The 16,428-nt window shown below is 36.1% G+C and overlaps 2 protein-coding genes across 2 annotated transcripts; one reads left to right on the top strand and one right to left on the bottom strand.

The window, feature by feature from the left end:
* Positions 1 to 643: 643 nt before the first annotated feature.
* On the bottom strand, positions 644 to 5,972 carry LOC111326702 (uncharacterized). The gene is made up of 11 exons (XM_022930761.2): positions 5,810 to 5,972; positions 5,609 to 5,710; positions 5,420 to 5,513; positions 5,239 to 5,306; positions 4,472 to 4,590; positions 3,540 to 3,615; positions 3,203 to 3,317; positions 2,759 to 3,097; positions 2,044 to 2,182; positions 1,324 to 1,469; positions 644 to 1,159 (listed from the first exon to the last, which is right to left on the bottom strand). The coding sequence occupies exons 1-11, from the start codon at positions 5,849 to 5,851 to the stop codon at positions 1,116 to 1,118; spliced, it is 1,284 nt and encodes a 427-aa protein (XP_022786496.2). The 5' UTR covers positions 5,852 to 5,972; the 3' UTR covers positions 644 to 1,115.
* A 111-nt stretch (positions 5,973 to 6,083) lies between these two features.
* Positions 6,084 to 16,407, top strand: LOC111327683 (protein lin-37 homolog). The gene is made up of 12 exons (XM_088733330.1): positions 6,084 to 6,327; positions 7,094 to 7,160; positions 7,879 to 7,911; positions 8,283 to 8,327; positions 8,953 to 8,963; positions 10,096 to 10,140; positions 10,469 to 10,496; positions 11,742 to 11,937; positions 13,077 to 13,108; positions 13,283 to 13,367; positions 14,133 to 14,206; positions 14,588 to 16,407. Exons 1-12 carry the CDS (start codon positions 6,297 to 6,299, stop codon positions 14,667 to 14,669), a joined length of 729 nt encoding a protein of 242 aa, XP_088589456.1. The 5' UTR covers positions 6,084 to 6,296; the 3' UTR covers positions 14,670 to 16,407.
* The last annotated feature ends 21 nt before the right edge of the window (positions 16,408 to 16,428 follow it).

Here is a 16,428-nt window from a genome sequence, read left to right as displayed (position 1 = left end):
AAGTGATACAGCTGTATTTAAAACCTCAACTTAGCTCTAAATTAAATTCTTCGTATGCGTAAAAAACTGGGCAAAATGTCCGGCCACCCAATGAGTTGAGCGGTCAAAACCCATCTTTATGCGGGCTTTGTCCGTTGACTGGCTGTTGTATTCAGCCCAGGCGTGTCTTTTACATAAAAAAGGAAATAGTGGTTAATTTTTCAAAAGTTTAATCCACATATGAATTCTTTCTTCCGCTGGTTGCGAAAAATAACAGTCCAACAATCAATACTTTAAGGACACTCCACATATATAACTACCGTAAGAGTCAGTTGTTTTGTGTCACCCCTTCTATACTTTTTTGTGCCCATTGTGCCTTCCAGTGTTAGGGTGTCGTGTAAGTCCGTAAACCTCCCCCATTATTTTTTATATCAATGGTCCTTCGCTGCGAGTTCTGCTGTGCAAACATGCAAGATTCCCGTAAAAGTAATATTTTGTCTTGTTAGGCGTACAGCAGCAAGGTCTAATGTTGTTGATGAACGATGTTTAGAACAGTCTACGTATCAATATCAGTTCCTGAATACCCCCACCGCCGCAGCACCACAGTTTCTCTAGAAACGTACCCCCCTTTATTTATTTAACAGAGCATAATATTGATAGCGAATTGAGTTTTTAAGCATCTTTATTTTAATAGGAATTTTAGTTGTCGTTGCATGCAAGGTTCATATCGGCTGAGCCGCCGGGAAACTGAACGTAGCACGAAAAATGGACTTTCATTCGTCTCTGGGAACTTTGCGTGAAATCCAGTGTTGCAAAAACAAAAAAAACAAAAAAAACAGCTTTACAAAGGATTTCTCAGGTGGGAATACACTATAGTTTGTTCGAGGCGTAGCCTTCATTTCTCGCGAGATCCACTTTAGGAAAATACACCCCTGTTATTTGGAAGGATATATCTCAATCCACATTATAAGCCAAACCCAAACACAACAAATATCACTGAAGACTGAGGTAAGTCAACAGCAACACTCTTTTAGGGTCGAAATAAAGGCGTTCTGTCCCTGTCGAGCGAATAAATGCGTCTCTAACTCTGTACTTCGCGCTACAACTTCTCTAGCCATGATTCTTTTCAGTCACAGTCATCTGACAGTATGCCCTTCTATTCTCCGCCGCTTTATATTTTCTGCGGGAAATAAATGAAAAGCAGAGAATCAGGTCAATTCTAGGGAGTTTTATTTTAATTTACTGAAATAGCGCGCAAATACTAGATGTTAGAATTAATCATTTCTGCGAGGTGATTTTTTGTCCCAGAGCGGAGTTAGATGAAATGCCACGATGAATACGTACCTGGTTGATTCGGGAAACCCGAACTGTGATTTTTGTGTGGGTCTAGATGCAAGGGTTTGGTACACGCGAAGTTTTTATTGATCAGGGTGTTGCTGTTGTTATTTAAATGAAACATGGGTGTGGTCATCGCGTTTCCTTTGTTAAACCTAGGACGGTAAAAATTAAATTTAAATATTAAACAAATCATGTTGAGTACAAAACACCAAGGTGAAAATGATCATTAATAAAAAAAAGACGAAAATATCAACCAGTGTTAACATGATCTAAACGGTATCAAATAAATGCCCAATTATTTCTCAACAGGACAAAAATAATTTAAGGTGACCAAAGCAACACCACAGCCTCTTAGGAACACCCTTACACTTGGGTTCATGTATCTACTTCATAAAAAAATGAGTTCAGCAACTCCCATATTTTGCAACTGTAATGTAATCAGCATATCACTGTTCATCTCATTCCAAAGTTTAAAAAAAAAAACTGTACAGACCATTCAGAGCCATCTTAAGTTATTATAAACTCCATTTTGTTTCAGCTAAATATCAAAGCCAAAAAATTGTCAAGTTTGCAGACTTAATTGTCTTTTCTAGTGCATCATCCAAAAAAGCTTTGGAGTTTCAAATGTTAATAAAATCTGTAGCTTTTACTTTGTTGCTTCTAGGAATTTTTCTCGGAGTCAGTGCATAACTCGTGATACATATCAGTTAAATGTTCAAGTCGTACTTGGAAGCTTTGACATCATCTGGCTTAACAGGTGTGTTTTCAAGTTTGGATCCCTCTGGGGACCTCATAAGTAATTCCTCACTGCAAGATATGAGTGCCTCATCAAAACCAAATGACTGATTCCAAAGAAGAGGGTCATCTGTTGTTTTAGAAGAATCATTCATATCATGTAAATGTTATAAGATCTAGAATCAGTTTAGCTGATACAAAAAACTTCAACAGGGATTAATTGTGACAAATAAAAAGAAACCACCTTTCTCAGCTGGATTACCCTCTTTTTCTTTATACTCTTCTGTGAACAGAATTCTTTCAAAGACAGAAAGTATTTTAAGTCACAAGTGTGGTGGTCTGATGGTTGTTGCATTGAACCCAAAAACCAAGGATCCAGGTACTAGAGTAGATCAGGACACTATGTTGTATTCTTAGGAAAGACACCACACTCTCACACAGCTCTTGGCCAACCAGGAAATAAATCAGAGCCATCAAACTGTTGGAAAACTTTATTCAATGCTTAAGTTGTAACCCCAAATTGGACTGGCACCCTGTCAAAGATGGATTAGCAAACTCCAATTGGCTCCATACCACTAAAAGCAGCAGAAACTCTACCAGTATGGGTCTTTTGGCACATTTACAGAGTTTACCATTAGGTCAATTGCATCCTAATCATGCAGACACTTCAAAAAATAAAAAAAAATAATTGAAATGTATAGGTTACCTTCTGGAATGACACTATAGTTCTGTAGCTTTGGGGTGGTTTCATGTGCCCTAGTCTCTATGGGTGTGGTTACGAAAGAGATCCTGGTTTTTGTAACTGTTCCCAATGCAGGTGTGGAAGCTGCTCCTGGGGTCTTGACTGGTGGAGGGCAGTTTGATACTTTGTTAGATTTATTCCACTCCACTGTCGGTGTCCTTGGTTTGTTCAGTGTTCTCAAATCATCAGCTTTTGTTGTTGGCCTCATCTCCATTTGTGAAGACTGTCCTTTAGAGGAGTTGCTTTGAACACTGTTGCTCACAGAGCTGACATGAGCTTGTCCAGTGTCAATATGACTACTGTCTGCAACAAAACATAGTGTCACAGTGAATAAAAAAGGTTGATCTTTACCAACTGATTGATACTTCATTAAATAATTTTTAAGAACATATTAATCAGAAAACATACTTTCAGGAGGGAAGTTTCCTTTCTTCATCTCAGATGAATTCTGGTCTCTTTTGATTTCCTGCTTGATGGTCTTTCCAGGTCTCCTCATGTGATTTATATCATATTGAATGCTACCCTAAAAAAATTAAAAGTTCAACATTCCCATTGTGCTGAAAGTTTATAATCAATAGCAATTAATTTAGCAAGTAATAATAATTGTAAACAATTTGTTTCATTTATTTAGCAATCAATTTGCAATGTTCGTAGCATACTTAGACATTTATTGATGAATTTAACATTAATCAGCCTTTGGACAACTGGGGCCTAGTTGTTCCCTTTGAAACCCAGTGATACTTACTGACTGAGGTTGTTTGGTAATGAACTTTAAGTATTCCTTGTCACTTATGCAGTTACCAAGTGATTCTCCAAAACTCCTACATGAAAAAACATTCTACGTGAGGCCAAGGAATAAACTTCATCCAGAGAATGTTGATGCAAAGCAGCATAGTTAACAGTTCTAAACAAGGTTAAACAAAGTAATTTGTGATTTTCCATTGGTCAGGGAATCAATTAATTGGATTGATCTGTGAGAAGATGGCTAAATGCAGTTTTCTAATTGTTTTGAGACTACCAAGTTTTGTTCTTTAATGAATATATTCAGGATTCTGTTTTAAACACTTAAGGGAAGTGATCTGCCATATAATTAGGAAGATTCTAGACAGTCAATGACCCCTAGCGAAATATTCTTTACAGGAAATATATGTGGTTACCGTTAGATAGTACTGCACAACAGAGGTAATCCTCTACCAATCAGAGCATGTGCACCCCTGTAATCACCTGATCAGTAAATGTGCATTATGGACCAAGTGTGGGGTCAAGATAACTGGATATTGGCCAAATTCTTTTTTTCCAATTTTATGGACTGTCAGACAAAGTCAAAAAGGTCCATAAAAGTGCACATAAAGAATGAGGAATATATGGAATAAATGTGGAATCAAGGAAGAAAAACCCATTCATTGTTATTCAATCATAATTAGTGAACGGTCAATTTTTTAATGAACCCTTTATTCCCAGAAGTGATTTACATGTAATTTCTCCCAATAATATCCATAATTATATAATCCAACAGACAGGTGATAAAAATGCTCAAACTTATGTCAGTGGTAGTGGTTATCTTGATCTAACACCAAATTCTTGTAACTTTTCCACAAGGAAATGTGTAGCAACCAGAGAGGAGAATTAATAATCAGAACTTGGGAGTTAAAAAGGTTATTATAGAATCCAGCCTACTTGAGAGCTCTTTTCAGTCCATCTGTTACAGCTTCTTTTCTTGCTTTTTCAAGAGACAGAGCTTTAGATTTCATTCCCTCCGAGACTCCATAACCAATGTCCTCATGGTACACACCATCCTATAATAACATAACTCCTCATATTTGAAACTTTGCCAAGCTACAAGCTTGACTACAGAGCTTTCTATATACTTACAAAGCTCATACTGGTAAAGATAAAAGTCTGCAACTTGTCAATAACTTTAAAACATGGATTTAAGACAACCACATATCAGCAATGGCTGGTCTATAGGTTTGATGACTAGTAACACTTCGACCCCTAGGACAGATTATTATCCAATTTCTCCCTACATCATCACCATTGAAACACATTAAGGTCACAAGAATAAGGGAATGATCACCAACAAAAAAAACTCTTGATTGTTTAACAAATTCTCCTTGCCAGCACCTTAGGAAATATATAGAGAACAGTATGGGGAATATGCATACTGATGTTAGGTGGCAAAGGGTTAAAAATTAAAATGGCAACTGCATTTTTTAATTTCTTTTTTAATTTTCTTTAACCCTTTGCAAAAAGTGTCTTTTTTATTTCTGTAAATATATTCTCCTTCTATAGTCACAATGGATGCCCTGTTGCTTACTCCAACTTTTTCTGTCTTTTTTTTTTTTCTAGCTCTCTCTTCTTTTCTTTTTTTTCCCTTCTCGCTTGGCAGCGGAGGGGGTGAGGAAGGTTAAGCTAGGTATTTTACATTTTACACAAATTCTTGCCTTTAATTGGACTTTCACAAAAGCACTAACTCCAACATAATATTTGTTTGCCACCTGATCTACAAAATCTGAAAAGCAACACAACAGTTGCGTTATAAGTGGCATGATAGAAAAAAGTATTTTTGGTGATCATCATTTTGCAAACGAAAATTTTGATGTAATACAAGTAAATTGCACTTACCTATGTTCTGATGAGTTACTGAATGTGACCAACCATTGAAACCAAAGGTTTCATTTGCTAAATTTATGAGTTTCCATCCTTCCACATAAGCAAGCTGAGAAATGACAAGCGTACGTACATAAATACAATGACGAATGTACACATTCTGACAAAAATGCTGATTCTAATATTTGGTTTGTAGCAAAATACCTTTTGCCCGCCCGCCCCTGCTCTTTGACTGATATACTCTGGGCCAAGCTTCTGGTTTAATGCATTCCGAATTGCATCACGCTCTTCAGCTGTAAAATTTACCTGGGAATTAACAGTTAGATCAGAGGAAATTTTAAATCTTTTTTAATAAACTTATCCTTAATTTAGCTACTGTCTGTCTGCGCTTCTTTTTTGACTTACACTTCCAAATAAGGCTCCAGGCGTTCTGTTATTGTTACACATCGTGTAAATTTTCTATTCCAGTAAAATCTTAACAAGCAATCAATATTTTTCCTAGACGAATAGTAAAAGTTTTACCGTGGAGGATCAGAAATTTATTTGAAAATTGTCAACATTGACTGCTCAGCCAATTGAAATACAGTAAAAGCAAAGACTTGTGGGATATTCAAATACTTCTTGTCCTTAACCAATCAAATGCAGACTTATAATCCGGGTTATTTTACCCAATAAATGGCGTCCAATTCGAAGAATCGCAATACTTCTGTCATCTCGTGATGAGGATTACACCTCTAGAAAACCGCGAAACTTGACATTGCAGACAACACAGTGGTCTGAAGTGTACCTTTTACTTCAACAACAAAAATTTAGGTGGATTTTGGATCACGATTAGCACTTACGTCGCTTGAAAAAAGGAAATTAAAGGTCCATCCTCGTGCCAGGAACCCTAATGGCTGCAAAAAGAGAGGAAACAACTTCAGGTATGTTTGAATTCTTCTTCCTTCAAGGCCTAAACGGAATCCGATTTTTGCTATCGATTAACAGATCTATTCTCTTTTTGGTTGATTTCTTCGATGTTGTGACTTGTTCAACCCATCATTTTGACGAGTTTTCAGCATATTTACAAAAGAACAACAAACACATTATTTCATTGGGCCATGCATTCCATTTAAAATCCGCCCAACCCCCCCCCCCCCCTCATTGAAGGCTTTCTGGTAACACCCCTCCAGAAAAGAAGTTTTTTAACCCCCTTCAAAATTTCCTGAAATTACCCCCTTCAGAATTTTATGTAGCTTTCAAGCAAACCAATTGAACCCCCTTCAGAAACTACTTGTGGGAATTTCAATCCCCCTAAGAAACAATATAGCATTGACCCCCCCTCCCAATAAGAAATCCCAGGCCTTCAATAGGGGGGGTGCAGATATTAAATGGAATGGCCCATTGTACGTGAGCTTCACCAGTCTCAGCTCGGAATGCCTCTAAAAGTTGCCAGGTATTCATTTCACAGATGTGCCTATATACAGCTTCACAAAAAAAAAGCCAGACATGGGCAAAAGGCCTTTTTTTAAACTTTTACAAATATCAGACTTCAAATTTTTCCTTAGACTGCAAGTCAATTTCTTATAGTTTTTTTTTTGTATTATTAATTTTTGGTTTATGATAGCAAACAGAGATAAAAAGAATTGAAAAAAATTCTGTTTGAAACCTTTAAGCCAGTGATATTTGAACCACCACACATACTTGTAGGTGTTAGAAGTGCCCGGGTCAGACTTGATGTGTTGCTGAAAGATCTCATAAGGAAAACAGAGGAGAGGTGAATATTCTTAATTAGTATATACGCACTCAGTGATCTTGGCGTTTCAAGCAATCTGATTGGTTCGCTATCTCAGGCTAATCAACAATGTACACCTCCGAGTGAGTGGATAATGTGAAAAGCAAAATAGTGGGCGTAAACTCGCGTTTCGCTAAAGTTTCAGAAGCAGAAATTGCCTTTAAATGGCTTCCTTTTAATTTTGTCAAGATCACTTCATGTGCATATACTAAAACAATTATTCTTTTCAATCTCAGAGAGTAGTAGCTTTTGGGAATATTTACCTCGCCGCTTCACGGCTCGGTAAATATTTAGCCACTATTCACCTCAATTTCAAACAATAATTGTTAATTATAACTACATGTAGCATCTAATTTATCCCTACAATATCATCCCTGAATCATGCATTTACGTCACAAGAATGAAGGAAATGATCAGCAACTAGAGAAGCTCTTGATTGTTAAACAAATTCTCCTTGTCACCACCTTAAGTAATGTAAAGAGAACAGTATGGAGAATGTGCATACTAATGATACCATCCACCAAACCAGCCAGCTTGTTTGCTACACACACATTTATTATTCCTTGTTCTTTCATCCACTGTCGAGCCAAACAAGCCACTAAATTAATAGACCTAAGGAAGATTAAGGAAGGTCACATTAATGTTAAAAAAAAAACATGAAGTTTACAATATTCACTTTGTAATTTTTTATGGTTTACAGTAGTGAGGATGACACAAGCTTAACAGCAGGAAGGTAAAAAGACGAAGATAAAAGACGTATAGTATCCTCTTATGTGTGAAAGAAGAATTTTTTTTTTGGTCTCTGTTATGAATTTTTCTTTTCTGGTTGATGGAATATACTACTTTCCAAAAGGTAAATCTCCTGTGATGGACCACATACAGAACAACGTAACATATAACATTACAGATAGATATGAAAGTGACTTATTGCAACCAACTTACATCACTTGGGTCTTATAGCCAGATGATTACCACTCAGGTTGTCGACAGATCAGTCACCACAACTAACAACAGTTCTTCTTAGGACTTTCCTCACCTGGACAATCAGACTATGTCATCAATTGATCAAAAAATGCTATTAACTAGAATGAATTTTCTTTGCAGTGCTGCAGCTTTTCAAATGCCACCACCCTCTACACCCACCAAGAGGTTTGAACAATCATTGCTGTTTGTAGTTGGACATCAATAACAACCACTTTGATTCATGGTTTTTTACTCCTAAATTTTTCTAGCTTTTCAAGGATCCAAGGCCTCTTCATAAAATAATAATGATAATAATTATTATAATTATTAATATTATTTTTATTACCACTTTTTACATTTTAGATGTGTTTTTTCCTCACTGTACTTAGTTCTTATTAACTGATCAGGAGGTCTGTATGGGAGAATCTTGACCGAGGTCGCTAGTACAGACCAAACACAGTGAGATCTGGACCAGCGACCGAGGTCAAGATTCTCCCATACAGACCTACCTAGCTTAGTTAATAAGATGTTTATTATATAGCTGTGTCTTATATGCCCATTTTTTATATAACTTGTACCTTTTTTTTCTAGACCAGTCTAGATGCTGGCCTAGATGGGAAAATCTAGACCACTTTCAATATTGATTTCAGCCAATCAAATTCATGAATTCGGTAGTTCCCCGACCTTGTGAGACACAGCCATATAATAAAAGTATTTATTAAAGTAGCTGAGTGATGTGTATTGCCGGGGCTGTTATACTGATTTTTTTCTTTCCTTTTTTCAACTTATGCTATGCTTACTCCAAATGCAGAAGTGGCTCAGGTAAATTATCTGTTCTTTTTTATATACAGTTGAACCTGTATTAATGGGCACCAGATTAAGCAGACAACCTGTATTAAGGGGTCGGTTGTCAAAGTCACAAAATTTTTATCCCTTAAGTATGTGTAATCAAATGGCGACAAGTGAAATTAGGAAATAATTTCATGCGCGTTTTGTCAAAATTCGGATAATTTCCCGAGCCTTTAGGCGAGGGATATTATCAGAATTTTGACAAAATGCAAGTGAAATTATTTCCTAATTTCACAAGAAAACCATTTGATTACCTTTTAATATCATGGGTGACAAATTACGTTCACAACTGTAATTGTTCACAACTGTAATTGTTTTTACTGGGTTATTCTATTGAAAACCAAGAACATGAAGAAGAATATAGTTTTCGTTTAAAGCATACATTATTGTTAAAGTTCGTAATTTTCTGAGTTTCTTCACAAAAAATACCTTTCAAATTCTTCGTGCCTGTAAAAATTTTCGGCTGCTTCTTTTAATTTTGTAATTTCAAGGGTCACCGTCTTAAATCTCGATGCCATCTTGGCTCTGATCGAGATACAAGAGATGTTACCATGGCAATTTTGTAATTTCACATGTGAAATTAAAAATTAACTCTGAAATTTCGCACCAGAATTAAGGAGTAATTTGTCACCTATGATATTATCACTGTAATGTCACCCTTTACTGAGTTCCAAAGGCCTGTTTGTATTGTCTTCCACCGGTATTGAACAGTCATTTAAAGCAGGACCACTCAAATACAAGGAAGAATAATCTTTCAAGTAAAATTCAGTACATGTATTTCTCCAGAAGTCAATGTTGATAGTATTTTTGATTGAGTGTTTGTTCATCATGTGCTGAATTATGACATGAAATGACATTTTTTTTAATCACTACTTTATAATACTCCTATTCTGTGGAGCCTGTATTAGTGGTCAACGTGTATTAACAGGCAGTCATAGGTTTGACTGTAAATGTATTTATTCTGTGGGCTGGCTGCAGGGGAAAATATCTTTGGTCATTTTATAACTCAGTTTTATGAAGTTTTTAGTTGGTTTCCTGTTGCAGAATGACTTGCTAATTAGTTGTACAATTAACATCTGAACATGTCCAGTATCTTCTGTTCTAGGAAAAACGCCAAGAAAAAGACGCAAAAAAGATGTAGGATATGATGGTTAGTATGACAGAAATGGCATTTCAGTGAACAGATGGGAGAGTAAACAAAGGTTATACAATTGTGACAAATTCATAGCAAATTTTTTGTATGTTTAGATTATGTTGCTATGACAAAGGGCTAACACTCAAAACATCAGCTTTTTTATTCGTTACTGTGGCCAATTTACATATTTCAACTGAGTTGATATAACCAAATTACATTGCTATGATGTTAGTTTGTCAGATTATTTTGAGAGGCTTGAGATTTCAGGCCCAACATTCATTATTTTCCTCCCTGCTATAAAATCTGATTATGAATAATTTCAATTATTTTTCTCCCTTTGTAGATGCAGATGGAAGTAGTCAGAACCGTATGTACTTTTTAGAAACTTAATATTTCTATTGTCATTTATTTGTATCATGCCTAACATTATTGTTTTTTTTTTTACATCAAATTAATTTTAAAATTTTATTAGTGGCTGTCTTGAAGAATGTTTGATTCTGCTTTGTATGTTTTTTTGGGTCTTGATCATGACATCTGACTGGGATACTTATCTCCTCAGCAAGGTAAGATTTATTTGGCTGAGTGCATTTGCACTGAAATGTTTTTAGCTTAGTACAGTGCTCTGTTAAATTGAAACGACTTCCAGTCACTGTGCTACATGTACCCTGTACAGAGTTTTATCAAATCCTTAACACACATACTCTAGCATCAGTATGCATATATTCTCTATACTGTTCTCCATACATCTCTTGAGTTACTTACAAGGAGAATTTGTCTAATGATCAAGAGCTTTAGTTGGTGACCACTTCCTAAATTCTCCAGACCTTAATGTTTGATTCAGGGGTGATATTGTAAGGAGAAATTAGATGTTTGTCACTCTTATGGGGTTAAAGGAGTAAATTCTAATGGCCCAAACTATTTTGTATTCAGGTAATGTCAGAGCTTGACATTAACTTTTCTTATTACTCGACTTGGGCAGTCAGAGGGCCAATAACTAAAATCAACCAATCAAAATGCTCTATTGCTGGTCAATATTCTCTCAGTCTTGGACTGGGCACTGTCCCAAATGGTCCCGAATGATACTGCACTTGTGTCCCTTCGATCTTCAGTCGTATAATAAATCTCTTATTAACCAAGCTTGCTCGGGACCATACTGGAAGGATATCAGCCCTCTGTCTTTTTTGTACGGACCTCACTGCGCTTGGTCCATACTGTCAAGACCTCGGGCCGATATTCACCCAGTATGGCCCTCGCACTTGGTTAATAAGATATATTACTTATCAGCCAAGTGGCTAGAGACAACTTAGATGTTATGACAATTTCAGCCAAATGGCTAGCGACAAGTTAGATGTTATGATAATTTCAGTCTGTTTACTAGCCAAACTGGCTGGTGGAAATTGAAAACCACTAGCCAAAGCTAAATTTCTACTAGTCTGTGGCTAGTTGGCTACCATTGGTGTCGAGCTCCGAATATACATGTATATTCTTTTTACTTCGCATTGTTCTTCAGATACTACATTTTCTAAGGAAAACCTTTATATCAGCTCTGGTTTTGAGTTTACTCAGAGGTGTAATACTTGGAATATTTCATTCCCTTGACTTTTTTTCCCTGGTAGCTTTGTCATGAAGCTGTTTGATCGCAGTGTGGATTTTGCCCAGTTTAATGAAGACACAACCCTATATGCCCTGGCAAGAGCGTGGATGCAAAACAAGCCCTATGGAACCAAGCCATCTGATTCTCAAGAGGGCAACCAAGACAATGAATCTCCAACAAGCAGCCAGGAGAGTGCCATGTCATCTATGTCCCATAGTGTAAGTAGAAAAAAACACACCTTACCATAGATCCTCTATGAAGCCCCTCCTCCCACTAATGAGTTTCCCCCCTCTGATAAGCCCCACTCTTTAGGGGAAGAAATTCATTAACCCCCTGCCCCAGCCCCTCCCAATTAAATAAACAAAATTCAAATAACACTCCATGTTTGCCCCGCCGCGACTAGCTTCTTAGCTATTTGCGGGGCAAACCATTTTAATCATGTGTTTTTGTAATAAGAATTTTCAATTAGGAATGTCTGTAATCAGACTAAGAATAAAGTTTGTTTGTTGTTGTTTGTCTGTAAGTAGGATAAATTTACTTGAGTACTGTAATTGAAAAAATTAAAAAAATTGAAAGGAGAACAACTTTTGAATAAATATGATACATCCTATCCTATTGTATCCAGGTAGTGAACAATGCGCTAAATTAATAAGCCCCGCACCTTTATTAAGCCCTCCCCTCTAGTAAGCCACCCCTTAAAGTATTTGAAATAAATAACCCCCCGGGGCATTTTAGAGAATTTACGGTACTGTAGTATAATTTCGGCCGAGGGTCGGTTAGCGTCGAGCTGTTTCAATGCTTAGGCAAATGTTGGGTTTACGCGAGCTCGCACACGGGGTGAAGGACACTCAACTGCTTTACAATCAACTGAATATCCTTTATTGCTTTAATCAAGGTTCTTATATACATAATGGTAGCTAAATCATACGTGATACAAAATACAGAAGATAATACGAGTTTCCCTTGGCATGAACAACTTAATTACCACATAATAATCTGCAATTTCTCAGATATGGGAGGACACTTGCGTAAATCCTGCGGAACTAGCGTTCCTACATGTTTTAAGACGGAAAGTACGAACAAGTTTTCATATATCATGCGACACGTAGTAGGAATATTTTCACAGATACTCTAACAACAAAGGGTTACACATAAATCATATTTCTCGCTGTAATTATGTAATCAAAGCTTATTCTAGAATTGTTTGTCAGGCTTTGGCACGCTATGCTTAACTTTGCAACTGTACAATACTTTCTTGATTTCAATCACCTTAGAATGTACTTTCTCAATTTGTAAATGCTATGTGTTCTTTTACACACAATGCACATCTCTAAATGTTTCAAATTCTTTTGAACAGAATGGTGACAGTGATCCAAAGAATGTTTACAGGTAATTGATAAAGGAAATGCATGTAGCTAGTCTTAGATTAGATAATGGTAGGAAGATTCTTCACTAAACAACCATTCCATTAGAAACCCATGAGGCCAAACCCAGGATTAAGGGCTTTTTATGTTATGTGAGTATTTGCTGTGCTATATTAGTCCCTAAATTCTTTCTGTAAAGTTTTCCAGATCCAGTGAAATTAATCGAAGACTTTGAGATGAACAGTACTCTTCCAAAAGGGACACTCTCACTTGATATACATTATGTAAGTAGATATTTTATGTCTAAAGGCTGATAGTTTTGAAAGAAACTGTTTGGGGCTGCGTCGGTGGGAGTAACGAAATAATCAACAAAGTTGAAATTGGCCACCGTAACGATTACAAAAGCTGACGTTTCGAGCATTAGCCCTTCCAGCTTGGGCTTGGACTTTTGTGGAATTTTAAAGTATTCGCTCTGACGAAGGGCTAACGCTCAAAACATCAGCTTTTGTGATCATTACGGTGGCCAATTTACCTTTCAACTTTGTTGATATATCCAAGATATTTTATGTCCTTTGTTTTCCAAACCTGAGTAGCAGGTTTAAAGCTTTTCTGTTAGCTTTCGGCTACAGAGGAAGTTAAAGCAAAACCAAACCATCATGATTTACTTCCAATGCTCAGTTGAAATCTGGTCAATTTTTGTGGGTTAACCAGCTTCCTATAACCATTTTGGATCATGTTTACAGTCAAGAGTCAGTCAGTACTCGACCAATATGTTAGTCAACACTAGGTCAACTCTTAGTTGACACTTGGTCAACACTTGGTTGATAGTTGGCAGATACTTGGTTGAAACTCAGTTGATAGTTGGTCGATATTTCGGTCGAGATTATCAACCATCAACCATCATCTGAGTATCAGCCATCTGTCCACCAAATATGGACCTCGTGTTGACTGACTATTGACCAAGTGTCAACCAAGTGTTGACTGATATATTGACTGATATATGGGTCGAGAGCACCTACAGTAAATATGATCCACCATTTCTCTGCTAGGATACTGATAAAGCTCCATCAGTGAGTGATCTGAAAAGAAATCACATGGACAGGTGGAAGAAAGTGAAATCTAAGTGAGTAATAAATTTCTTCTTTAATTAGAAAAAATCACCTCTGGCCAGCTGGCTTCCAGCTTGGGCTTGGACTTCTGTGGAATTTTAAAGTATTCTAGTCTATTCTGAAATCATTCTATGTTAACCAGCTTATTTGTTGAGCTATTTGATGTCAAGTGTGAAGCTTTATATGACTGATTTTTTGGAGATTCTTAAACTTGTGGTAAATCTTAATGTGTACGATCTAGGCTTCTGGAAATGTAATTGTTGAGCAATTTAATCTCAAGGGTAAATCTTTGTATGACTGATTTTTTCTGAGATTTTTCAACTTGTGTAAATTTTTTTTGTATACAGCCTTTAAATATGTAAGCTTTAAGTTCTATTCTGCTATTTCTGTTGCAGTTGGAAAGAGAGCTCGTTTAAAAGACAAGCCCGCTATGCGCCAAGTTTAAAAAAGATACGAGAACTCTTTGAACATCAGTAGCCAAGACATTTTTAGACTGTCTGAATTTAACATTTTTGAAGATTACTTTAATGTACAATGTAAATGGGTATATTACATGCACAGTACATTACTGTCAGGTTTTTTGTATCATCTTGTGTTATAGATTATCATATAGCTTCAGGGCTCGACACTAACTTTTCAACTGACTAGACAAGTGGCTAGTGACGTCTTAGATTTTACAACAATTTCAGTTTGTTTACTGGCCAAACTGGCTAGCGGAAATAGAAAACCACTTGCCAAAACTGAATTTTTGCTATTTTGTGACTAGTGGGCTACCGTTAGTGTCAAGCCCTGTAGCTTGCAGTCATTCAGAACTTCAATGTAATAGTGAAAGATAAAATGGAAAAAGCCATTGATAGATGCATCAGAAGTTAACAGCAATAGCTGTGTAGGTTACATGTAAGGCCTTGATTAATCTATTTCACCGATCGAAGAGAGCATGCCATCCCTTTATTTGCCAAAGCAAAAATTCTGCCTGTTACGTTCCTATATTATGAAGCCGTAAGTAAACTTATGTTTGACGTGCACAACCAGAGGGCTCCCATTAATATTTTGAAACTATTTACTAAAACATCTCATATTCATACCTACAATACTCGATCATCCAAATCGCAGCTCTTTAGTACAAAGTACTCTAGACTTAACCTACAAAAAAAGGCTTTCTCGCGTGTTGGTGTCAAAATTTGGAATAAGATACCGAAAGAATTCAAAACGTTATCAAAACATTCCTTTAATAAACAAATTAAAACGTCTTTATTTCAGATACTAGATAATGAAGATTCTTATCTTGATGTTGAAAAGATCTCCTCTAAACTTAAGGACTGCATAATTAAAACAAATTGATCCGATTGCTTTCAGTACTAATGTATTTGCTTCTATACTTTATTGAACAACTATTGATGTATTTGCCAGCTATGCTTCTTTTTATAATTTAACAATATCTAATTATTTAGTTTTTAATTTTCTTTTTATATTGTAAATAATGTTTGTTGATGATTGACCCGCCTCGAATAGCAAATTTGCTATCTGCGGGTCAACATAATCTAAATTATTTTGTAAGAAAAAGAAAATAAAGTGTGTGTGTGAGTGTGTGTGATTGTGTCTGATATAAAATGTGAATAGTGTGTTATCATGAGACATTTGCCACAAGGTGCAGGAAGCATCTGAGGAGAGAGAATTCTCTATCTACTACTTGGAATTTCTTAGCTAGATCCTAACTCTTTGATCCCATGAGTGACTAGCATCTAATTTCACATGGAATCGCACCAGGCAGAATAAAGAAAATGATCGCAAACTCAGAAAGCCCTCTATTGTTGGACAATTCTTCTTATAAACTCTGTTAAGAGTTACTTAATAACATGCTAAAAAAAACTTCCACAAAAAGTAAACAAGTGAGAGCATTTTATACTGACTTGTCACTGCTTAGGGAAGTATATGTATATATGATATATTTTGCTAGCATTTTATTTTAATATAAGATGCTGATCTCCAAGGTACTCTCAAGTCACAATTTACTATTCCACATTAAACTTCCCTAGATATTGAAAACAGAACCACAAAGCATGCAACAGACTTCTTAATTCTAGCACTAGCCATAAATTAATTGTCTTTCTTTCCAGGCTGCTTTATTTTCTTACCAGAAAAAAGAAAACTATTCAGTAATTCTCAAAAAAGTTGTTAATTTTAAAAATATATTAAAACCAGGTAGTAATAGTTACGGATTAGAAAAGTTCATCTT

Source organism: Stylophora pistillata, chromosome 9 (assembly GCF_964205215.1).
Source record: "Stylophora pistillata chromosome 9, jaStyPist1.2, whole genome shotgun sequence".
Lineage (NCBI taxonomy): Eukaryota > Metazoa > Cnidaria > Anthozoa > Scleractinia > Pocilloporidae > Stylophora > Stylophora pistillata.
The sequence above is the reverse complement of the archived record's forward strand: the minus strand, read 5'-3'. Positions and strand labels throughout refer to the sequence as shown.